This window comes from Furipterus horrens, unplaced genomic scaffold (genome assembly GCF_987537825.1).
Source record: "Furipterus horrens unplaced genomic scaffold, mFurHor1.1.pri manual_scaffold_8, whole genome shotgun sequence".
Lineage (NCBI taxonomy): Eukaryota > Metazoa > Chordata > Mammalia > Chiroptera > Furipteridae > Furipterus > Furipterus horrens.
Window position 1 is genome coordinate 101454191 of NW_028327178.1, and position 25778 is coordinate 101479968.

General features: G+C 47.9%; 1 protein-coding gene across 20 annotated transcripts in view; it reads right to left on the reverse strand.

Moving 5' to 3' along the window:
- Positions 1 to 25778, reverse strand: part of ZMYND8 (zinc finger MYND-type containing 8) — a 108532-nt gene that overhangs the window by 81600 nt on the left and 1154 nt on the right. For 8 of the 20 annotated variants that reach the window (XM_090286512.1, XM_090286513.1, XM_090286528.1 and 5 more), the window contains exon 3: positions 16989 to 17059. In XM_090286512.1, coding sequence (XP_090142638.1) covers positions 16989 to 17059 — 71 coding nt within the window. Of the gene's footprint in view, positions 1 to 73; positions 239 to 16988; positions 17060 to 20873; positions 20933 to 25778 lie in introns of those variants that run through there. The other 12 variants (XM_090286522.1, XM_090286515.1, XM_090286519.1 and 9 more) reach the window with 8 other exon arrangements.

Consider the following 25778-nt stretch of genomic DNA (forward strand, 5'->3'; position numbering starts at 1 on the left):
GTCAATGTACCGGGAATCCCAGGAACCTTGGAGACAAAGCCAGGCAGGTAACCCTGGGAGGAGGGGCACTTACCTGCCATTGAGAACGCTCTGCTGCTCAGAGGGCCTCGGCTCTCTTTCAAGGAGAACAGAGGCTCACACGCGGTAGACATTCCTGCTTCCGGATCCTCAGTGGCCTCTCCCAGGGGGAGGAGGAAGAAGCGAGGAGGACAGGCTAAGAGTCACCATTTCCCAGGCCAGCCCGGGTCTCGTCCTCAGCAGGTCTCCCGGCCAGGCAAGGACACCCTCGCCTCTCTGCCATCAGGCAGTGTGGGGCAGGGCGCCGTGCCTGTGTGACCCGGGGCTTTCAGCTCTAATTTATCACCCTGGACAGACAGCGGCTCGGCTAAGCTGAAAGTCTTCAGGGCTCTGCACTGAAGGGCCATTTATTTCACCGGATGTGAATACACACAACAACGTGCATTTGTTCTGCTGGCTGGACTGAGAACACCAGAAGGGAGCTGTGGTGTTTTTAGTTTTTTAAGACCTGTTTGTTGTTTCAAGGTATCTTTAGTTCTGGTGTGTCTCTCCTAGAAATGAGAAAACCAATCATCTTCCCACTATTTATACAGCATCAGGGTCTCTCTCTCTCTCTCTCTCTCTCTCTCTCTCTCTCTCTCTCTCTCTCTCTCTTTCTCTCTGTCTCTCTCTGTCTCTGTCTCTCTCTCAATAATGCAGAAATGGTGATTAAAGGCACATTCACATAAGAGAAGTGAACTTCCAAACCCTCCTGCCAGGACAGAAATTGCTTCAATCTACGGGAAAACAGGCTGATTTACAAATGAATTCACTGTTTAGCTCTCAACAACCAGAGGCAATTGCAAGCTAGGCAGCCCGTTCTCCCCCCACCCCCCCTCGGCTGGGATGAGGCCTTCTGGAAAAGAAGGACAACATCTCAACAGGAATTTCCTGACTCAAGAATGCCAAGCTTTTTCAAATTTTGCAAAGAGGGAAGAGGCAGGACCCAACTCCCCACAAGAAGCCATGGCACCCCACCCTCCCACCCACCCACTCCACAGGCCCGGGCCCAGGCCCAAGGCTGCATCCCATGTGTGTACAGCTTTGAGGCCCTAAGACAGGCAAACCACCGCAAAGAAAAATGTGGAATAACCGGTTGCCTTTGGCCTTTGCTTCATAGCTGGATAAGGAGTTTTCACAGGAGGAGCTGGTGCTGGGGACTGAAACCCGTGTGCATTATTTATCCAGGCTGCGGGGGCTGCGGTGGGCTCCTCGCTCCAAGCCAGATCAGGTTCTATACAGCTCAGGTGCTGGTGGGTGGCTTTCAAATTGTAAAGGGGAACTGCAGCCTCAGAGGGCCAATTCAGAAACAAACAAACACAAAAACAGCTTGGCTGGCAGCGGCTGAAGCAGAGAAGTGGGCTGTGAGCTGAAAAGGGACATCGAGAGCCTTCAGGAAGGGGGCAGATGAAGAAAGGGGTGTCACTAACAACCAGGCAATGCCCCCCCTATGTGGTCTGGGTGGGGCTCCGGCCTCTCTAAAAGCCACCTTCATTAATGAAGATCAGAAAATTCTCTAAGACACCAAGGAAGAAGGGACAGGCCCTCTACACTCGCTTGGTCATGTTCCTTTGGGAAAGCAAAGATTTCAGACACACAATGTCACCCAAGTTACACTGGTCAGAAGGATGCTTATCGGCACCCGGATACCAGTGGGCGGATTCTAAAAATGTGTCCTGCAGCCCACAGACCCAGGGGTGCCCAGAAGGACGGTCGGTGTAGCCACTGCGGCCAGCCTCGTGCAAGCTAAAGATGGGAAACAGCTTCAATGTCGTCAACAGGGGACTGGCGGAGATGCAAAAATTCATGATGTAGCCAAAAAATGGAACGGGAATCATGTCTTTAACATCATACACAGAACAAAACCCAAGTGAGAAAAAAGCCAGAAACAGAACCTGGGTTTAAGAAATTGGGGCACCACGGCCTCGGAGTGTTTTGCAAAGGCCCACAGAAACACCCGGGAAACAGGAAACACTGAACTGACTCCTTTTTGGATTCTTGCTGAGCGTAGTCACATATTTAACTACATAAGGTATGTTTAAAAGGCTACGTGGGGAAATGGATGATAATTTTTTTAGTCCTCACCCAAGGATAGACTTATTGATTTTATAGAGGTGGGGGAACATAGATGTGAGAGAGAAACATCAATCGGTTGCCTCCCGTACACGCCTCAACCGATCGAACCTGCAACCTTTTAGTGTCCGGGACGACGCTCCATCTGACGGAGCCACCCAGCCAGGGCATGTCGGGTAATATTTAATATTTATGTAACTCTCGCTATGTGCCAGGCACTGCCCTAGCCAGGGACCACATCAGCGTCCCCAGCACCTGACACACCGGAGGAGCTCAGAACATATCCCCCCGACGTTAATCAGGTGCCCCATTTAAGGGGCTCAGGTGTTTAGAACAGTACAAAGCAGTGGTTCTCAACCAGGTGCCCCAGGAGACCCTTGGCAATGTCTGAAGACATTTTTTAGTTGTCACAACAAGGCAAAGAAAGGGGCTGTCGCTGGCATCTCGTGGGGAAGAGAGGCCAGGGCTGTCTGCTGCGCACGGGATGGCCCCACAGCAAAGAATATCAGGCCCAAACTGTCAACAGAGCCAAGGCTAAGGAACCTTGGTGTCAGGAAACTTCCAGTGAGCTGCCGGGCAGGTCTAACCTTGCGTAAATACACCACCCATGGAGGCATCTGCAACCATTAAGCAGGAAAATGATGCCCGATGTTTCATCTGGCAGCCTGAGTTCAAATTTCAAAGGGGAAAAAAAACAACAATGGGACCAGTCAGTCAACAAATAGTCACTGAGCAACTACTAGACATGTAGGCTACCTGGGGACCTGTCGGGAAGGCCACGGGCCCTATGGGAGGATGGCCAGAAACCAGTAATAGTAATAGCAGCTCCCTTTTGTTGACCGCTTTATCTGTGAGGCACTGTTCTAAACACAAGGATCAATTTACTCCAAAGAGGTCAGCACCAAATATCCCTTTTATTGATAAGAAAGCTGAGGCCGGGGGAAGAACAAGCCCCTGGTTCTGAAGTGGCTAGTATTTACAGAATACAAAATATATTCAATATAGAAATACAGAATAAGAAACTGATTCCAGATGGACAAAAAGCGGAGCACGACAAATACCAGGAATTCTTGAGTACATACATATTGGGGGAGAAGAAACAGCGAGGAAAATGTTTCTCTATTTCCTTCTCAAACTGGGCTGGTGCGATCCACAGATAGTTTTTACTACAACGCTACTGTTTTACGAATCCTCCCCAAAATCCATGAGGTAGAAATGGCATTTTCGGACGCGTCTGTAGGTGCGACTCAGGGAGGCCAAGTTGGCAGGCAGGTCAAAGCAGCTCACCAGGGAGGCCATCCCGGCAGAGTCCCACTCCAAAATCCTTAACTGCACCAGTCACCTGCCTGCCCTGAGGGTTGTAAGTACCACCTTGTAACTCTCCGTCACTAAGGGCATGCCTGGTGTCACTCAATGTCCCACAGCGCTGTTGCTCAGTGTGTGGCCTCTGGAGCCACACCACTAGGTCAGAATCCAAGCCCTGTCCCCTGCCCGCTGTGTGTCTTCTGGCAAGTTACTCAGCCTCTCGGTGCTGCAGTAATTCAGCTGTAACTGTTAAGAACACTCCTAAAAGGGCTGCTAGGACCCAATGAAACAGTGCGCGCACAGGGAAGAGCGTCTGGCTCTAAGCACCAGCAGTTATTACTGATACGATTCCCCTGTCGTGGAAGGAGGAGCCAGGGCAAAGAAAAGAAAGTTACCCAGAAATCTCAAACTAGTTTTCCCAAACCTCTTTGTAGCTCCACCTTGATTTGCATTAGCCTCACTCCTTCCAGCCTGTTGCTGGGAAAGGTTCACTGAAGAGAATCCCCAACTTTCTCAGGCTGACTCGGGTTCTACCAAGCCAGGCCCCAAAGCCCTTTAGGGCTCGGCATTTCCACCCAGATCAAAGCAGCCGGCCCAACCCCACCCTTCCAGATGCAACTGCATCCCCAGGACTCCACCAAAGGCCCTCTCCTCCCTACTCAGAGGAGGCTCACAGAGCCGGGAGGGAGCTGACCTCAGAATCCCAGTCATCTGCAGAATGCACTGAACATGCCAAACCTCGCCGGGTCAGGATGAAAGCAAGTGTCTACGTGGTGCCTGGCACATAGCAAGGGCTCTGCAAAGGGGCTGTTCCTTCCCAACCATCCTCACTCTTGCCTGTTCAGATTCAGTCCAACCTTCACAGCTGCCACCCTGATCCAAGCCCCTCGCCCTTCCGTTGCAGGCAATGGATGGATAAGCAATCCCCTCCTACATAAAACCTACCAGGGGGCTTAGACACCCAGCCTCGTATCAAGACCTACAACACCCCCAGAGATCTAGCCTGCTCACCTTTTCTCCTCTATTCACTCACCCCTAAAAACGAGGGCCCCAAGGCCCCAAACAAGCTAAGCTCATTTGCACTTGCTGGCCCTTCTTCCATCCAGAGTGCTCTGTGCCTAATTTCCCCAGGGGCGGCAACTTCAGCTTTTGGCTCAAATGTCCCCCAACCACCTCAGCCTCCAGCTGCTTGATTTTATTCTATCACCCTGAAATCTTTATTTTTCCATCCCTGCAGTCTTCTCTAGCTGAAAATGTCAGAAAATTGTGGGTTGTTGTTTTTTTTTCTTGCTGATGCACTGGTTTATGTATCTCCTCCAGAATGGGAGCTCCATCTCAGTTTTTCTGCCTTTGCTGGGGCCCAGGGCACATGGCCTGGCTCAGACGTGCCCCTGACGGCACACGCGACAGCTAAATGCGTGAATAACAGCACAGGGTTAATGAAGCTGCGAGGTCTGCGAACAGCGAACAGACCTGACTCACGGGGAACTCCAGTTTTTCTTCCTCAGTCTAAGAATTTCTGGCGGCAAAGCCAGAAGGCAGGAGAGTCCTGAAGTCACAGGGAAAATAGCACAAAGGGCAGCCTCGCCATCTCAGGGCCGGAAAGAAACCAGAGCAGGAAACTCCCTTTCAGCGGGTACTCAGCCATTCTTGTTTCTTGCCTAAAACAGCCCATTTCCCCAAAAGTAGGGGATTAAGTAAGAATTTATGTCCTGAACATGATGGGCCTGAGCAGCTAATAAACACAATTACTGAGAACCAAAGGGGGGGAAACCCATGAGGTTTTCTCAGGCCACCCATTTCCGAGCTTTCTCCATTCTTCCTGGGGAGAGCTATCCTCTTGAGATCATTTAGCTTAAAGAGAGGAATGACTTTCACTAGGGAAAACAATCTGTGCTCCCCACTGGGAGACCGCCCACGGTGATTGATGACCCTTGAACCAAATTTTTTGGTCTTAAGGCTTTGCCCTTTTTCTTATCAGATTCTTTTAAGTCTGAGGATCTCTTCTCAACACCTCGCTTAATCCTTGAGATGCATCTAGATTTTAAAGATTGATATTTGTCCAACAACTTGCCCCAACTAGTAGTATATCTGGTCTCAACTCAAGAAATGACAGCCTGGTTCAAAAGACAATCCCAATTATTATGTGGGGGTAGAAAGTTATTGGAGGATAGTTAAGGAGGTGAAGGTCAGAACTCAGTCAGCCTTATTCAGAAGAGGGGCCTGGTGACAGCTGATGAGATGGTCCAGGGACCAAGAAGGGAAGTAATCGCCAGGATTATCAGTCTGGGAGACCCATTTCTAGCTTCTCTTAAACAAATAAACAACTCAGAAGATCCAGCCACACAGAGCCCCCATTTCCACATGGAACAACCTTCCAGGCTGCCCCCTTCCAATGGAAGGCAAAATTCCCCTTTGCCAGGGTCTCCGTATTCTTAACTTTCAGATAATTAAATCTAACCTTGAAAATATCTTAAGGGCAGAATGAAGTGGAGAAGGTGAGAAAGTAGATAGAGGGGTGAGAGATAACGGATGCTTTGCTAGAATGGCCAAGTTCTAGAAAGTTCAACCCCATCTGGTCTAAGTTTGCTTATATTTCCAGATACACAGAAGGGGGCCAAGTATAGATGAAAACATAGCAAACTGTTAACACGTTACCTGGCATGGGAGGATTTTTAGCTTTTTCTTTGGGTACTTTGGCTTATTGCAAGGAGATACCTTGACTTGATCATTTGAAAAGGAAAACATTTATTGAGCAACTACTATAAAAATCACCAGCCTCGTGTTTGTCAAAGAAGTGATAGAGATCTGGTCCCATATCCGTCCAGGTGAGGAGACAAAGAGGTGAATGAGTGCTACAATAAAGCATTTTGAAGGTGGGGGAGGGCAGGCCTGCACACCGTGGTATTTTCCCTGGGCCACTGCCCAGATGCCAAAGGCCGTCCAGTGAGGCCTCGATAAAAAAAATGCCCACTTGGGAAGACGAGAAGCCAGCCACGTCCTCTCTTTGCAGAGCTTTTCAAAACAGAGCAGGTCCAAGAGGATCGAGCAAAACTCAAGACTCCAACGCAGTCATCATTGACTGAGCTCATTCCACGCTGTGCCCATCCCTGGCTAACCCAGTATTTTCACCTACAGCATCCAGCCCTCACACTAAACCCATTAATGTATTAACGTAAGCAGAGCTTTCTGTAATAGTGGCAGTGTTCTCTCTGTGCTGCCTAATGCTGCAGCCCCTAGCCACACGTGGCTACTGGGCACCTGAACCGTGGCTAGTGAGACTGAGGAAAGAATCTTTGATTTTGAGGAATGACAATTTAGACAGTCTACTTGATTGGACGGTGCAGGTGCGGGAGCTCAATATTTAACACAATGCAGCAAGCCTGGCAAGGGAGCGGGCCTCAGTAGAAGCCTCCGCCCATCCTAAATGCCTCCAGGGCATCATGATTTGATGCCTAGCAACATGCATATGGACTTGCCCTTGATTCCTCCTTTAGCCTAGCCTGGAAATTCGCAGACCTTCAGTATGCATAACAATGTCTGATCAGAGCTGATTAGTGTACTTTCTTGGGGACTTACCAGGGTGATTTTGACTTTGGAAGCTAAAGGACTCCACTGTAGGAGGTGTAAGTGAAGGCTCAGGAAGGGGAGGCCTGGATCCCCAAGGATGTAGAAAAGGTGGAAGGGAAGGCGATCCTCGGGGAGAGCAGTCTGGATCTGCCAAGGTGTGACTGGGCAGGGAGCAGGAGGGACCCTGGCACAGCACAGGACCAATACACGGCCACATGGGAGGGGCAGCAGGTCCTGCAGGGCCACGACCCCGCGCTCTAACAAGCAAGGCCTTAATTCTCCACTCAAGACTGTGGTCTTAGCCACTAGAAATTTAAAGGAGAACAGGACGATCAGACTGCGTTTTGAAAAGAGCCTACTACAAGTGGTATTAATACCTTGGGAAGGAAAGAAATCAGAGGGAAGGGGGCCGTTTCAAAGAGTCCCATATCCCTAGGGAAACAGAAGGACAGGCCACCAATCATTTCTGAGACAGCAAACATCTGAGCTCCAGTAATTATTTCCAGGCACAGATTATGCTGCAAACAAAGCCATCCTCTCTAGCAGAAACGCTTTTACTTCCTTCTCCAGGAAAAAAGTTCTATCTGTCTGAGAGACAAAGTCAAGTCACTCCTGCCTTCATTCAAAATAAATATTTACTGTGCACCAACCAGACCAGGCACAATGGCAGTACCATAAAATGGGCACCGAAGAAAATATAAGATGAGCAAAAACAAATGGCAGGATCCACCCTCATTTGGAGCCTTAGAACCAATGTGGGGGGGGGAGGTTATAAGAAAAGAGTAAAGGATCTTACAGGCATAAGCAAAGGTCTGATGGTCAGAGATGGCTCTTTCCAAGATCAGGAAGATCTGTGTGGCTGGAGCGGAGAGAAAAGGGGGACAAAGAGAGAGGAAGCCGGAGAGGACGCAGGGACCAGCACATGAGGATTTTAGGATTTTGATCTTCATCCTAAAACCAAGGAAAAAAGCACTGAACAGCTGGAAATAAGAGAATAGCCAGGAGAGATGACCTCTCAGCAAGACGGGGAGGGTGGGATGGACAGAGATGGTGAGACCCGCTAACAGACTACCGCAGTTCGACGGTGACAGTGTGAAGGGTGACATTTAGGATGTAATACTCTAGTAAGTGATGCAAAACAGCAAAAAGACAGAATTAAGGATAAGTCGCACATCCCCAGACCTAGCCAACTGGCAGAGTGCTGGGGTACTCATCCTGACGGAGGAGCAGGTGTTTTGGGGGCACCTGGGGGGTGGGGCTAAGATATGATATCAGTACTAGCCGTGTTGAGTCCTAGCCACCCGCGGGGAGGGCAGGTGAGCAGCTGGCCCTCGGCATCATGACTTAGCAAAAATCTAAATTGGAAATTGAAAATGTGTGAGTCATAAAGCCACAGATGTGGGCGAGATCCCCCAGGGAAAAACGTGCAGGGGGAGATGAGGACAGGCCAGGCTTTCGGCAGCCCCAACACTTAAAGGCTGCAGGGAAGAGGAGGGGCCCGAGGAAAGTAAGGAAAACCGGGACCACGGTGGCAAAAAGCCAGAGGAGGAGGAGATGGTTCCCAAGAGAAGAATGACCAGCAATGTCCAACACTCTATTAGATCAAGGTGGAGGGGTACTGAACACCTGCCTGGGAAAACAACATGGAGTCTGCGGGTCGCTCAGCAGTAACTGTGAATAGAGAGGGACTGGGTAGAAGCCACAATGCAACTGGCAGGACAGCAAGAGGTGAGGGACCCAAGGACTGAGTACACACACTTCTAAAAAGTTTGGCTTTAGAGGCTAGAAACAGTAGAACTGCTAAGCGGAAAGACACAGGGTCATGGGAATAAATGTGAGAGAGACTTGAGTGTGCTCAAAAGATGGTGCATTTTTGACTCCGGGTGTTGGGCACATGGTGCAATGATGTATTATAGAATTGTACATTTGAAACCTACATAATTCTATTAATCAAAGTCACCCCAATGAATTTAATATAAATAAATAGGTGTGCATTCCTCAAAAGGTTAAACAGAGTTAACCAATGATGCCCACAATTCCACTCCTAGGTCTAGACCCAGAAAAGGAAAATATACATCCACACAAAAGCTCATACACCAATGTTCACATCAGCATTATTCATAATAGCCAAAAAGTGGAAGCAACTCAAATGTCCATCAACGGATGAATGGATACACAAAATGTGATCTACCCGCCACAGAGCATTATTCAGCCATAAAAAGGAATGGAGTACTCGGATGCACTATAATGTGGGTGAGCCTCGAAAACATTATTCTAAGGGAAAGAAGTCAGACGCACATACTATTTAGTCCACTTATATGAACCGCCCAAAATAAGCATATGCATAGAGAGAGAAAATAGATTAGTGGTTGTCATGGGCCAGAGTAAGAGACCAAGGAGAGGGATTGCTCGTGGGGTTTCTTACTAGGGTGATGAAAATGTTCTAAAATGGAGTTTCATGATGGTTGTACATCTCTACGAACATATTAAAAACCACTCAAGTGTGCACTTTTAAATGGAGCATTGTACACTATAAATTATATCTCAAAAAAGCTTTTTTAAAAAGTCTGTGTAATGCTAGATCTCTAGGTTCCCAGGACAGCTGGGGCAGGTGGAGGGAACACAGGGTGGAGGCAAGTGGGAGTGGGGGGGTGTGAGGCAAGTGCTGGGAGGGCCTGTGACATTGCACCCCGACTGAGACAAGTAGCCTTTCCAAACGTGTTCCCTTCAAGTCATCAGTCAAGGATCTACCTTCACGGGAGCAAAAGGAGGAAACAACTATTTGAAACTCAGGCCAAAAATTGAAAAGTGCCAGGGTCTCTAAAAGGCCTCAGCGGTAGCAGGTTCATCCTCCAGGCATTTAGCTGCAAGAGGACAGCAGCAGCCCCTGCTTTTTAAACGAAGGTTGAAGACAGTCCATTTTAGACCTCAGCGTTCTAGAACAGGAGTCACATAAACATATAACGTGGGGCAAGCTTCACACACGGGGCAAGCACAAGGCTCTACCCAAGTGAACCACGGCTAAACGGCACAGGCGGTGCCGACCGGGCTCCGAGAACAGATGCACAGCGGCTGCTACGCGGGCCAGGAGAAGGTAGAGACTTGGAAAGCCGTTATCTGCCATCTTCGGAGTTCCGGGCATTTCAGACCTTGTTGGGAGAGGAACAATCTGGCAGTGATCTGACTCGCAAATACATTCTTTCCATTGCACAGTACATGGGTGGCGCACTTCTTGGGCTGTAGGAGACGCAGACGAGCCAAAATACAGTTAAAAATACCGATGCTCTTTTTTTTTTTCTTTTAAAGAAAAATTCTCAGCACTTCTTCATCTCACTGACTTAGGAGTGTTTATGGTTATCTTTTCTTAAAGAATTTCCTTGGAAAAGAAATGGCAGAAGGTGTCTAGCTCATCTCCATCCTCATAAACAATCCCTTTGTGAAAACAATCTTCATTTACATACAACAGTGAGAACGAGGCTCCTGTACTAATTAAGGTCTGGGGCTGGTTAGCAAATTGCTATAATTGCATATTCTCCAGCATCCGGTCTCACAAAACATATCCATACCCAGGCACATCTCAGCAAGAACGATACTGTGCAAGATTTTAATATCTTGGGCTTCCGCTGCATCTGTGCATGGTTTCCAAGTGGCTCATTCCCTCGTGCGGGTGACATTACACAGACATTTTGAAAAACGGTTTCGGTTTTGGCAGCCTCGCGTCCGCACACCACCATCGTTACCGCAAAATGCACACATGGCGGCACGAAGACACACACAGCCCAGACACGGAAGCCTCTGTACAGAGACGTGAACTCAAGGGCTCCCTCATTTCTCAGACTTCAAGTCCCTGGCGTGCGAGGGGCTTGTTCCGACTCCTGCACAGGGTGGCCACAGTTCTGCAACAAACTGTGCTGTGACCAGCGTCATGCAGAGAATGCAAACTGACAGCCCCTCGGCCTCTTCCGACCGAGAGATGTGTTCTGTTGGGTTCGTGCGTGATCTTTCAGAAAATGGGCTGCACAGACTGTATTTCTATCAGGGCGTTTTTACAGGGAAACAAAACCCAGCTGGCAACCCCAGGTGAGCCACACTCCTGCTGGTCAGCAATGGAACAGCCGGGAGGCATCGTGCCCCTGGAAGCAGCCCCTCTCCTATTCACCAAGGCCCCAGAAATCCTAGGTGCCAGTCAGGTGCACTGGTCTGCCTGCTGGACCCCGCAGGCACCTGACTTGGAGCCCCTGGGACAGAGCTCATAACCAAGTACAAAGGTTTCAATTCAAAGAGAAAACCTGATCCCAGGTCTCCACGTTGCCACCATCATTCCGAGGCTCAATTGCCTGAACTGTAAGATGGGGCTAAAACCACACCCACATCATCGCATGATTCTGAAACCAGTGAGGTAATTTGCATATAATACCTGGGCTCCAAGTAAGCACTCAGGGGAGTACGAGCAAGGCAAATACACTGGACATCTAGACGGTACTTCCGATGTACGCCTGCGCATCTTCCCGCAGATCATTACTCTCGGACACAAATGTCAACCTGACATCTTGAAAGCTCGGAAGCTTGGTCTCCCGAGAACTAAAATGCTCCGCTAAATGCCAAGGCTGGCACAATGACAATGGCTGGCTTAGAAATTACTCAGTTCCTAAATGAGTATGTGTCGGGGGAAGAGGGTGTACCAACTAAAATTTAGCCCGAGAACCTGCAAGGTCGGATAGACTAGTTATAGTCATGGGATTTGAGAATTTGGAGCCAATTAGTCAGCATTTCTAAGTTTCCCAAATACAGCACAGTTCAGGGCCTGTTCTCTACCTACAAGATGGGAAAAGTGCTGCCAGCTTACCAAAAAGCCTGAATCGTCAACTCATCTTCTTTTTTTTTTTTAAGGCTTTATTCATTTATTTTTAGAGAGAGGAGAAGGGAAGGGAACAGAGAGGGAGAAAAACATCAACGTGACAGAGAAACATGGATTGGTTGCCTCTCATACGCACCCCTGATCAAGGACTGAACCCAAAACCCAGGCATATGCCCTGACCACGCACTGAACCAGTGACCTTGCACTTCCGGGGACGACGCCCAACCAACTGAGCCACACCGGTCAGGGCACCTCACCTTCTTTTAAGGAATTATCTCTGCCCCAATGCAGGCAGTGCCGGAGGGTCTCGGTGTCCAGATACCAGCCCTTCCCTGGCCAAAGGGCAGAGACACAGGACACTGGCCGAGACGCTCCCTGGGGACTTTGCCCTGCCTGAGGAGGCTGTACACAGTTCCATGCCCCAGGGCAGCCCCAGACCTCCAGCACTCCCACGGACCCCATGGGCCACCTGCCCGCCTTCCTTTCCAGGTCACCGGCTTCCCCAGCTCACAACCAAAGAACCCCAGCCGGGACGGTGTCACACAGGGTCTGAAGCAATGAATTTCCCAAACCACAAGGAAAACAGGCTGGAGGATTAAGTGTGTATTCACTGAGCCCACATCACCACACCTCAGACACTGAGATAATTAGGACTGGAAGGGAGATAAGACCTCATCCCATCAGCCTTTGCAAACCTCACATTTGGACCACGATGACTTCAGCTCTCAGAAGCCCAGCAACTCTGTGTATGCAATGTCCTTGCCTGACCCAGGGGCTCCGTCACCAAGGTTCCCTAGACACGGAGGCCGTCCCTGGATGCCTGGGGCTCAGTTCCACACAAAGAAAGCCAGAGAGAAAAGTCTCCCTTCAAACCAGGTGACCTCTTCCCCAGGACAGGGGCTCCAGAAGCCCTGGGGAAAAATCAGTCCAAAACAGCTGCAGACCAGCTTTCTTCAAGTATCTCATAGAGTCCAACAGGACAGGACTCCTGTCCGAGCCCACCTGCCCTATCCAAGTCTTCACTGCCTAGGCATGGCTTCCGTATCTACCTCCACACCCTCTTTCTAGAGGTTGTAAGTGGGGTCAGTTAGTAGAACACAGTAGGCAGGACACCTCCAGGTGACGGGCTTACCAGTATAAACTCCTCCCACATCACACCAGTCCTAATCTTGGCTGACATGCCTGAGCACCCACCATGTCCCGGGCACCATTCTGAGAACTCCGTATGTGTGAGCAAATGTCACCTTCACCAAAACCTTCTACCTTCATCATCCCCGTGTATAAGGGGAAACTGAGTCATGAAAACAACCCAGCTAGGCAGGGCACTAGCCAGAATGGGAACCCAAGGAGCCTGGCTCTAAAAGCCAGGGTTTTCTAAACTTTCAGTCCATCCTGCACCTCGAATGGAAGGAATGGAGTATAGAAATGGGTCAAGGACCTGGGGAGGAAAGAAGCCTACGGCCTAGCAGAGAAGACCATCAACAAACAAATAAGGACTACAAGGTCATGGACAAGGGACATGAAGAAAATCGGAAGTGATTCTGAACAACCTTTTGGAATGCCACAAATGTTCAATTCTCTTGCTCTGGGTTGTGTGGTCCCATTAGTGTACACGCGTTAGAAGTTCATCAAGCTGTACACTGAAAATTTAAAATGTACCAGAAAATAGTAAACAAACGGCAGATCATGGGAGGCTACAGATAAGTAAGGGAAGAAGGCTGGAATGATCCATGTGGTAATGGACCAGAATTGGAGACAAGTACATGAACTCATTCAATTTGATGTAAAGACAGTAATATCTATAGATATGTGTACACAGATGGGTTAGTAACAGGTTTCCTTGCTCTGTCTGCTGAGAGGACCTAGAAGCAGAGACACGTGCATCAGTAGCGATGAGCACACTGAGTGCCCAGATCTTGGTTTCTAATGCTGTTCTCCAATAAATGAAAGCAGGACTCCTTGGGGAAATGACCAATTCTAGGGCTGTGGCAGAAAATATACAAGACGAGCCGAGAGCATCTTGTAGTGGCAGAAAGTAAGAAAGTGTTCAATCAATCAATCAATCAACCAACCTCCAATGATGTCAAAAGGATAGTGAAATGTTCCCAATGGCCAAAGTTAGAATAATTTGAGCAAAAAAGTAAATAAGTAGTATTGGACTATATAACTCAAAGTAGAAAATAACTGAGTCCATGATGATATAAATAAATGATTGAATAAATAAATGTGGGGGAGGGACAAATCTCCCATATAGAAGAATTCCAAATCATTTACACAGATATTCTGGCCTTAAAGAGTAGGGATATAACTCCCCACTCCATGTGAGCTGAGCATTGCTGACTTCCTTCTAAAGAATACAACATGGAAGAGAGAAAACTGACAAATGCTACCTGAACCAGGGGGTCAAGGTCAACGTCATCAGATTATATCACATGTACCCTTGGTACGTGATGAAATGGCACTTCCTCGCCAAAACCCATTATCCCAGTCTACCCCAGTCCAATCATGAGAAAAACAGGAGAAACATTCCAGTTGACACCCTACAAAAATACCCAACAAGTGCTCCTCAAAACTACCAAGGTTATCAAAAACAAAAATCTGAGAAACTGTCAGAGCCAAGATGAGTTGAAGGAGGCATGCTAACTAAATATAATATGGTATCATGGACAGAATCCTGGGACAGAAAAGGGACCTTAGTGGAAAAACTAAGGAAATCTGAACAAAGCATGGACTTCAGTTGGTAATAACATATCTATATCGATTTAATTGTGACAAATAAACCATACTAATATATGATGTCAATAACAGAAGGAAAACTCTGTGTGTGTATGTGTACGAGAAAACTCTGCAATATCTTCACAACTTATCTGGAAACCTAAAATTAGAAGTGTATTATGAAAAGTAACAGAAAAATGACAGAATGGCTCCTTTGTTTGGACTGAGTGGCCACTAAAGGCCTCTCCAAAGAGATGACTGATGTCTGAGATGACTCTGGGAGATGAGAACCAGGCAGCAGGACCCAGGGCACTATGTTCCCAAGAAAGGGCACCGGACACACGGGGCCCAAAGCAGGGAACAGAGGGGAAAGACGCCAGATGGCTCAAGCGGAGTCAGGGAAAGAGGGGGCAGGAGCCAAACAGAATGTCACAGGGTGAACAAGTCAGCCCAGGTAGATAAGACATAGTGACCTCAGACATGAGCCTCAGGGCGCTCACTAGAGGTCAGGGGAAGGAGTTAGCAAAATGGGACAGATCTGATCCATGCTTTTTAGATCACCTTGGCTGATACAGGAGGAGGACTGGAGTGGGGTGGATAAGAAAGAGGGACAATGGTCACCCCAGAGTGGTCACGTTTAGGTTGCCCAGTCACAGGGAGATGCCACCTGGTCAAGAGCTAGGAGTATGTAGGGAAATGAAAGACAACAAGAGGTCTCCACACTTAAGGAGAAGAGAATAGGGTACTCCACACATGGTGGGGAGGGGGACTCCCGCCCCAGGTGACAATCCCTGACTTTGACTCTCTGGGAGAAGTCTCCGCGAGGCTCCAGGAAGAAGCCCCTCCTCGGAGGCACTTACTATACCTGTGAGGCACTACCATTTGGAGCCTCAGTTTCCTCGACTGCAAAATGGGAACACCTCCCTCATAAGGGACTGGAGAATTCCGTAAGAGAAAGCTCCTGGTCCAAGCACAGCCTTCATAAATACTGAGTATTTTTTCTACAAGAGAAGCCCAAGGTGGGAGGAATTTGAGAATCTAACCAATTTCACAACCAGTTTTACAGATAAGAAATCAGAGGCACAGAGAGAGAAGGTGTCCAAGCCCCACGGGAGACTGAGCAGTAAAGGACCCCGATCTCCCAGCGTCCTTCCTCTGGGTTCTGCCTCGACATTCTGACCACAGCGAGGGGGCTGGGCCACACTCCCTCCAGCTGTCTCAGAATAGCCCTTCAGGAAGGTTCTTTCCTTGCTCAAAACTCCCCTGCTGATACCCCGCCATGGGCTGGATGGGGGCTGTGATGAAGCATGAAGGGCCCACCGCCTGGGCCCACCCTCTCAACCTCTCCCCGCAGCCCCCAAAGCACAGACCACCTACATGGGCAGCCTGGCCTTCCCACCAGAGGGGCCTCCTGCCTCCTCTCTGGGCCATGCCAATCCCCCCCGCCCCCCCCCTCGACTTCCCAGGTCACACTCATGACTACCTGACCCCTATCTTTGCCCCAAATGGCAAGCTTATGAAAATCCTCAAAAAGCTCTGTTATTTCAGACACCTTGAGGGCGCCAGTGTCTGCGCCGCTGTCTGGCAGATGGGCATCTCCGGGGCAGAGTCTGTCACATCCCCCCCCCAGCTCTTCCCGCCGTGCCCCTACCCCACAGCACGGGGCTGTGTGCTAAGGCAGGCACTCAGTGCCTCGCCGGAGGATTACAACACCGTGCCGCAGCCATTAAGTTCAGAGATGAGCATTTTCATCAGCCAAAGCTATGAAAAATACTCCAGCACCTCATTTTTAAAAGCACCCTGAAGGCAAGTGAGTAACTGCTTCCCTTTTGGGGAAGCCTCATAAAATCTCACGCAGACCAAAGGAAAAGTACCCATCCTTCAATTAGAAGTTTGAGGCGTCTAATACAGGTTTCTGTCTTAGAAAACATTAACGGTGTTTGCTCTCATTTGCTGGATTTTGTCCTCAATGCAAATACTGGCCCCAGCAGTCCAGAAAGTCCTACATTTCCTTCTACTTCTGGGACTCCCAAGGGCCTGTACTTCCAAGTCAGAAACAGAGCAGCAGCGGGAGCAGGGTTGCTTCCAGAACATACTTTATTTAAATTCTGATTCCTGGGAGTCACCCAGCAGAGAGACAGCCAGCCACCCCTCGTCAAGATATAAAATGTGCTGTCATGAACAATCCCCGGCAGGTCGGTATACCTGCACAGGCACGCAAGGAAAAGCAAAGCAAAAAGAGATTTCCCCGTAAATCAGGTGCATCCTCCTGAGGTTCTCCATCTCAAAACCCCAAGGAGTGTTGCAACCTCGGCTCCCAGAGACACACTTCACTGCACCATAATAAGAAAAAGAAATTCTGGTTTCCTCCTCTGCTCTGGAATAGGTAATAGACAAGATTTTTACTCACCTTTGGAGCGAGTAGAGATATCCATGCCCTCTACCACCTCCTGTTCTGTTTTTATTTCCTCTTCAGCCAAGCTGAAACAGAGCAAATCATGTTCAGGTTTAGGGAGACTGAGAACTTGCCCCACAGGGGTGTCTTTAAAAGTCCTAACCACAAATCCAACTTGAACACAATGCCCCATCCTTCTATAGGGATGGGGGCGGAGGAAGTAGCCCACACTTGATTGCAAACAAAGTGTTAAACCTCCTAAAGGAGTATTTTTAAAACACGAGGTTGTTCTTTTTTTTTTTTTTTTTTTAAATCAAATTACTATTCCAGTTGTCATGTACTGGGGGATGCAGAAAAGCATTTTTTTTTTTTTTTAGACACACAATTACAATCTACCCCCATGGGCCAATGAGAAACCCAGCCCTCCATAAACAAGTTTCTCGTTCTAACGGGGGGTTCAGGTGGGAGGTGGTTTGTCAGGGTATCCAGAGTTCTGATGTCTGAATTCTGTAAGGCAAGCAGCATTTCCCAGACCTCCCTGCCAAATCTTGTAATTTCCCGATGAGGCAGGAACATGAAAAAATGTACAGAATTACAAAGCAGAAAAATCTGCCCAGGCTAGAAGCAAAAGGCCAGGTCTCAAAACATTCAAACCCGCAGCACTGATCCCAGGAATTAGGATCGAGGTCACGACACTCTCCACCCCAGGGGATGTTTCCTCTGGGTAGCAGGCACGGCTTAGAGAAAGCATTCAGCACTCTTTTGAGCTGTGACTAATTACCCCCACCACAAAAGTGGAATGAGGAAGGATTATTTGAAAGAGAGGCTGAGAGCTGGGGGTTGGGGAGACCAGCAGCAAAGCAGGCCCCTGGGCTGGGAAGGTCCACCAGAAATCTCTCCTTTTCGGTCTGGAACTCCTCCCTGAGCAGAGTACAGGCCATTTCCTGTCTTCCCTCCACCCACACACACCTCCTAAGTCAAGCCAGTCAAGTTCTGCTTCAATAGGTGCAAAATGTGAGGTGCTGAACTTCCCCAATGTTCGGGCTGACAGTGAAATGATTAAAATCTTAACAGTTACTCTAATGCAATTCCATCAGACTGTGGTTCAGGGAGATACGGGTGCACCCTCCATCGCTAGGGCTGCAATTTTCCATCTGGAAGACTCAAAGCCAGCACAGGAGGGAGGCTGGGTAGGAGAGAAGGATTAGAATGTCCCTTCTGTATTCCATGGTCTGGGGCTGTCTGGGACAAAAGATGAGTCCCAAAAGGCCTGGTCACGTGGAGGTATGTTTAGGGGAGTTCCACGTTTGTTGGGAAAAGAGGGTTCACAATGGGAACTAGTGAGAAACAGAAGAGAGCTCAGAATTAAATGAGAAGAACTTGGAGGCCTCGAATGTAACTACTCCCAGCAGAGAGAAGAAAGAGAGTTGGGTTTTAAGTCAGAATATTAACACCTTCAGCTCTCTGATACCGGACCCATTAACAATTTCATTTGCACGGCATCAGCAGAGACAGGCTGTGACGCAAATCACCAAAGAAACAACTGACAGGTTGTCACAAGTGGTTTTCATCAGAAGAAAGACGCCTTTTACATTTAAACACATTGCTAACATGCCATAATACAACGGTGATGGTGGAAGGGAATTCTAGCGCTAATAACTTACTCCAATGTAAGATGCACACATTCTCAACTCGGGAACACACATACGAAGGTGGTCCAAAGGGCCACTGGTGATGGTTTCTTGCTTGGGGTGATTGGAAACCAATTTTAACAATAAACCCCCATGCAGCCCTCAGAGGTGGGTGGAGGGTCCGCTTCAAAAGAACAAACAGCCATCTGGATCTTTCTGCCAACTAAAAGTGTTTCCCTCTCTAACATGAAGTAGGCAAAATTCTAAACTTTTGAAACCGATCCCATATTTGGAGTGATGGAGCAAAATGCTAGTCTGGGATCCAATCAAAAATGTCCAGGAGTGAGAGAAACAATTATGCATAACAGAGCCCCCCAAACCCACATGAACGATTTCTGCAGGGATGAAAACATTCAAAGGTATACTGATCAGGGAGGAGGGCTGTATTCAAGAGAACAATGATTTGGCTTGTAACAGCCCAGAAGAGTTGAATACCTCAGGCAGAAAAGCAGCTGAGAGGCTAAGAAAATGCAAACTAGTGATGTGGGGGCTATTTGCTGCTGAGTTTAAGATAATCAATTCTGGAGCAGAAAAGATGGGGAAAAAAAGTTAAGCTGTTCTATCTTTCGAAGTATTACAAGTGGGCACCATAATCACCTAAGTTTAGCAAAAGCACCACCAGCTTTAGCTAAGGATTCAAGTACAATTTCAGAAAGCCATCTTTTTCACAGATCAGCAAGCCACCCGTTCAAAGAGAATCCGTGTATGCATACACATGCACACACACGCAGGCACACAATAAACTGTATTTGACTAAAGGAAATTGCAGTGTCTATGCATTAAAAGGGAAAAAAATTCATTTACAAAAGCAAAGACCAGAATGCAAAATCAGTCATTTTGAAGAGCCACATCTAAAGGGACTTCCTTTTTCCTACACCACTGAACTCAGCTGTGTGTGTGTGTGTGTGTGTGTGTGTGTGTGTGTGTTGGTTTAGTGTTAGGTACTAGCATATTATTAAAGAAGAAACTATGAATATTACATCAGAAGTGGTGGTGAGAAAAGATTTGTTGGACCTGTATGAATGCCCCACAGATCTTGATCAATTTAGGTTAAGAACTGTTCAGTCATTTGGAGAGAGAGAAAAAAAAGTCAAATAACAATCATTGTTAAAAAGAAAAGGCAGCTGCATCTGGAGAGAAGACTTTGAACTCTTGTCTTTAACACATTCAAGTCTTAGTAAATACACAGCATCTTTCCTTCCCTATCTGTTAGCTTCCAGCAACCCCAGAGTATTTAAATTAAAAACAATGGAACAACAAACCCTTGTTTCAAACTGACACTACTTTTCTTTTTCCTTTTAAGGTCCACAGGGGAGGCTGGGGCCCTCACAAGGGAAGGGTAATATTAGCTGAAAATCAAACAGTCCCTCACCCCAGCAGGAAAATTCACCATCAACTAGTATGTATACATTGTTACCCCCCCCCCACCGCCACCACTTTCTGCCACTCACATTTACCTTACTAAGTCACTTGCCCCTGGATTTCACAAACTGACACATTTCACACAATTCAAGAAATAACAGTGCCTGCAAATACAACCAGAACCATGCCATCCCCGTCCAGAATGAATAAAAGATTTCTCCCCCAATGCCTGAGCAGGAAAACCTAAGCTTCGTTCATAACCTGCATGCACTGAAAAAGAGCAATTAAAAGTTGTAGATGAACTGCTGAACCTCCAAGATGTTTTAAGTCTTATGATTATTAATTCTGAGGACTCAAGGCTGGTCCGTAATACCCAGGAATCCCATCCCCTCAACACTCCCAAAAGAGGAAAAAAAAAAAAAAAGATCTTAGTTTTTACAGAAGAATGCCTGGATACACAATGCCCAGATCTTCCTTTTTTCCCCCAAGTGCCCCTACTATCTGACTTTTAACCAAGACTATCTAAACCCATCTAGAATATACAGCCAGCATGCATGAGCCTGGTCCTGGAGCTGGGGATGATCATCCCACAGCAATCCGAGAAGCATGCATCATTCCAAAGGACTTTGCCTTCAGCTTTTTACTTTCATTCAAAACACCAAACTGGTCCAGGCTGCAAGAAATAGTTAAACCCCAAGACACAACACCTTCCTCCTCTAGATCACAAAACAGGCAACATACAAATTTTTTAAAACCATGCTTCCCTAAATCTGCAATTCATTTGTTGTTTTCTTAATTGGGGGGAGGGAGGGAATGGTTGGCAGAGCCGCTTTATAGAAGCACTCACCTAAAACAGGCCGTCATCGGGAGCTAAGCTATTTATGCAGGATTCTTAAAATGGCGTCTGGCAACACTGCCTCATTCCTGGATTGAAGCTAAAATGGTAGCAGTTTGTTCAATAGCTGCAGCTCTCGTTTTTCAGCAACCCTGCTAGTTTCAAAGCCACCTTCCTAAATATCAGAACCAGGAAAAGCCCAACCAGAGGACACCAGCAACCCAACGTTTAGAAGCTTTAAAAAAAAAAAAAAAAAAAGGAAAGAAAAAAAAAACCTGCAATGACAGGGGGAGTTTGTGAAGTCACAGGTTCCAAAGGAAAACCCGTCCCTCTCACATCCTGAGCCTTCTCCAGGAGGCTTGGAGACGAGGCCCCCTGGCCCTCGAATCAGGTGGGTTAGGGCTAGGAAACAGCCAGCCCGTGGCATAAACTGCAGAGAGACAGGTGTCTGCGCAGAGCACAGGAATCTGACAAGGGAGCAGGCTGGGGAGGGGAAGGAAGCCCATTTCCCTTCCTTGGTATATTAAAAACCAGCTTTGCATCCACAGCAAAGAGGAGCGAGGTAAAATTCAGGTGCTTCAAGGACAACAGGCATCTGAAAAGCCAAGGCAAAGGGCTGCACCCCAGTCTGAGGCCAAGGTAACTTCAAAAGGCGGTGGACCTGCCTGAGAACGGCCACCAAATACCCAGCCAGTCCTAAGACACTCAGCATCAAGGAGAGACAATCGGAGAAGTCTGCAGGGACACAACAGTAAAAACATTCGCTCAGCCAATGCCCAGGATACTCACAAATTAGATTTTTGTCCACCCCCCACAGAGCCCTGAAAATTAACAACGGGTTTTGCAAAGCCCGCTTTCAAAGGCCAAACTAATAGGCTCGTAGTGGATAATGTAATTTACTGTTACAGGTCTGAGCATTGGCCTCAGAACCGTGGTGCTGTGAGTGGGGAGTTTCAAGGTGACTGCTTTTTAGCTCCAGGGGAGACGGGAGGGCATGGTGCCCAAGGCTGAGCCAGAGCGAGGACGGGCAGCTGGCTCCTTGCCGGCCGGTAGGTGGGTAATCTTGATGAGGAGGGAGAGCCTCCTCGCCGCACAGCGAGCTGCAGGGCCGAAATGGCTCCCGCCTGCTTGTTTATCTGGAAGGAGCTTGGGGAGGGGGAAGGGCAGCCATAGCTTAGGCAACCTGAAGCCAAGGGTGAATCCTCGCTTTTGCATTTAAGAGCCGCACCAGGGCTTCTAAACAGATTCCCTTCCTAAATCTCCGCGGTGCGGTGGCAAAGGCTCTTGTGCGTCTGTCTTTCTTTTCAGGGTCAGAAGCCCAGATCTAGGGCTTCTCAGCTGACAAATGTTTGCTGCCTCTGTCACTGGAGAGAGAAGGGAAAAGAAGGCAAAAGAAACAAAAAGGGCACACATTTGAAGTGGCTGGACTCAAAAAACCTACCTGTGCCTTCAGGGTGTTTTCTGGGTTACTGTCTCCCCTGGCTTTCATTCAAGATTGACTCATTTTCCCCCTCTCCTATTTTAAGACCTGAAGCAGTTTCCCCACTGTTATCTAGGGAAAGAAAAGGGGAAGGCAAGCCAGAAGGAACGAAGGAAGGAAGGAAAGGAGGGACGGAGGGAGGGAGAGAGAAGGGGGGACTATTGTTTTCATCCCTAATTTATAATCTAAGATGCCCCATTGTTTCTGACTCAAATCTTTGAGCTGATAATTATAAAAGTTAACTGGACAGGGCTCCAACGGGCTAACCGTGTTCACGCACAGCAATTAGAAAAACTCTGTAGAAAGTTTAGTGGGTGATTATCTATAATTAATTCCTAGTTACAGACGGAACACTGACCATTTTCTGGAGCTAATCAACGCAGTCACTCCCCCTCTCCCACGTGAATGCCACTTAATTTCCCAAAGCAGAAAGTGCATCCATCCTGGAGGGGCAGAGAGGAATCAAAAGCTCCAGTGTGTCTGTGTTTGTTCCTTGCAGCTGTGCATCCTCTTTGGGGACTGAGGAGGCAGAAGGAAAAAGGAAAACAGCCCAGTGTTCTGTCCCTCCCTCTGTCATCTGCGAAGTGGCAGAGAGAACATTCTACCTTGATGGCAAAAAGAAAGGGGGTAGGGGAGTGATGCTTTAGGAATGGAATGCAGGAGACTCTTCAGCGTGGTGGATCTGCTTTTCCTAAAAGGAACAAAGATGGTAGAAATTTCCAGAAGGCCCAGTCTCAGTTCAGCCATTGCAATTGTCAGTCTGTAACCTTTCTTCTCAGTCTATTGGTTCAAAAGCTGCAGAGAGGAGCCCCATTGGGCTGCTCGGAGAGCCAGCGCTGCTGTGCAGACCTGGTCCTGCTGCAATGCAGACATTTATCCACCCCTCCCCACCCCCACCCCCACCCCCAAGTGAAACTGGAAAATAATGCTACTTTGAAAGCAATTGACTTTTCACAGACTCATGCTTGGTGGTGGCCACAGTACCCGGGGAAAGTGGCTAGCTTGGTCCAGGGCTGGGAATTTGCTGGGGCTGCACATTTGCAAACAGATCTTGGCTTTGCAAACCTGTGGGAGCCATTTTAATGTGAGCTCTTACAGAACAAATGCCCTGCCCTGACGTTTCCTTCCAGCCCAACAAGCTCACCATTATGCAAACGTTGAAGGCACCAAACCAGGAGTCTTGTGATTAGATATTGCTTCTAGGGAGGCCACCAGAACCTCAGTATGAAATTTCCATTTACAGCCAGGAGATAAGAACAAAGAGAATAGCTGAGTGTCTGAACTTACTTGTGTGGGGCAGGAGCACTGTCCGGTTTTAAGTATAGAAAACATCATTAACTCCCTCCCTGCACTTTTACTCTAAGAAGCTAGCCTTACACAGACTTTTCTTAACTTAGAATTGGTACATTTCTTGTTATTAAATGAGCCTTTTTCCAATTGGTGCTGGACCCTAATATAAAAGGGAAAAAAAAAAAAACATTACTGATTCCATCAAGTTGGCATAACACAGCAATTGAATATATTTCCAGCATTTACAGTCATGCTGGGTTGGTCTCCAGGCTGGAAATTGATGCAATGAACTTCTAGGGAAATTCTGAACCTAACGCTGAACAAGAGTCCACTTTTCCCCCCAACTCTTCAGTTCTAACTGCAGCACCAAGAGATCAGGGGCAATGTAAGAAGTGAGAAATAAATCATAAGTTAAAGGCAAGCGTGCATACAGATGTGTGTGGGTCAGGCTTGGAAAAAGGCCGGCGCTGTTGTGCAGTGCGTCCTGAATCAAATCAAGTTTGCTGGTGGGTAGGATTTTGCACTAAGTGTCAGCATCTTAAAACCTGGGTACTGACACCACCATCCCCACACACACCCACACACCCACATACACACACACACACACACACACACACACACAACCACCACCACCACCACCACCACCACCACCCCACCCCCCATCAGCAGCTCCTGCCCCACCACTTTGCTTAAGGCTCTAAAGACTCTAAGAACAAGCACTTTCCTGCATTTCACAAGCAGATCACCTACCCAGAGTTCTATCTACTATCCAAACCAACCCAAGGAAAGGTCTCCAGGTAAGTCACAATGCACTGCACATGTCTCCCCTGTCTGAGGGTTAACAGGAAGTGTAATCTTCAATCCTAGCTGCAGGTTCTCAGGAAAAACAGTGGATTCAAACAGTCACCTAAAAATCAAGACACTATTAAGAAGCCCTTTTTTGGTTCCTGCTAATGAAAAGCCCTCCATTGCTATAGCCAAGACCCCCTGCCATACACAGAGACCCCCAAATGTTCACCAAACTCTTTGTACATGGTCAGAGGAAATGGATCGCTTTACTTACCCAACATGTTCAAGCAACCGTCTCATTTTTCCACAGTTAAGAAGAGAGAACAGGCTGGCAGATTTGGGACTTGATCAAAAAGGAAATTTTTTTTTAAACAGTTGCATGGGGTCATTAAAAACACACACAACAACACCACAACCCAACAACTGAACAGGGAATGTGTCATGAGCCACAGACATGATTTTATTTCCTCTGCACTATCACACAGAAGGGCAGAGGATGATACAATGTCAAAAAAAAAAAGGGGGGGGGAGGAAGGAAAAAGAAAACAAGGATTAAAAAAACTACATTAGTTCATTGAAAATCATGCAAGAAGAGAGAGCTAAGGGATCCAAAAAGAGTCCTCACAGATTTATTGCAGGATGTTGTCCAACCTCCCCCCCACCCCCACCCCCACCCCCACCCTCACCCCCCATCCCTACTCCCAAAACTTCCTCCAAAGCCTAGAAAACACTTTCAGAAACATTTGCTGGCTGCAGGCTGGCTTGCAGAACACTTTGTATCAACAGAAGTCAGGAAAAAAGGCTGAACAAGGTAGTTTCAAGTGCAGAAACCCTGTAGGGAAAGAAAAGATCATGTAGAGACACCACCACCCACATAGGCCCAGGAGCTGGGCGCTCTCCTCGGCCCTGCCCTGCTGAGGGCTTGGTTCTGTTTAAAAACACGCGTCCTCTCTGGTCAAAACTTCGTCCAGCCTTCCCAGAACCTCTCTGGAGAGGAAAACTTGCCTGCTTTGCTGTCTGCCATGAGCTCTCCTTAGAGAGGAGCCTGCCTGCTCACCTTCCATTTTCTTCCCCCAGCAGGCATGTGACCCAAGAAGACAATAGTGCAGGGGGGGGAAACTGCTGAGAAAGAGAGAGAGAGAGAGAGAGAGAGAGAGGGAGAGAGAGAGAGGGAGAGAGAGCGGAAAGGACAAAAAAAAAAAAAAAAGCTTCTTTTTTGGCATACCAGGATCTAGCTTCATAGCTTCAAACTATTCCAGAAACCCCATGTCCTGGTGGAAGAAAAGGTGTGCCAGACCCTGGCCAGTTTGCAAAATCAAGCTATGGCTCATGGCTCCTTAGCCATGTGACCCAAGAAA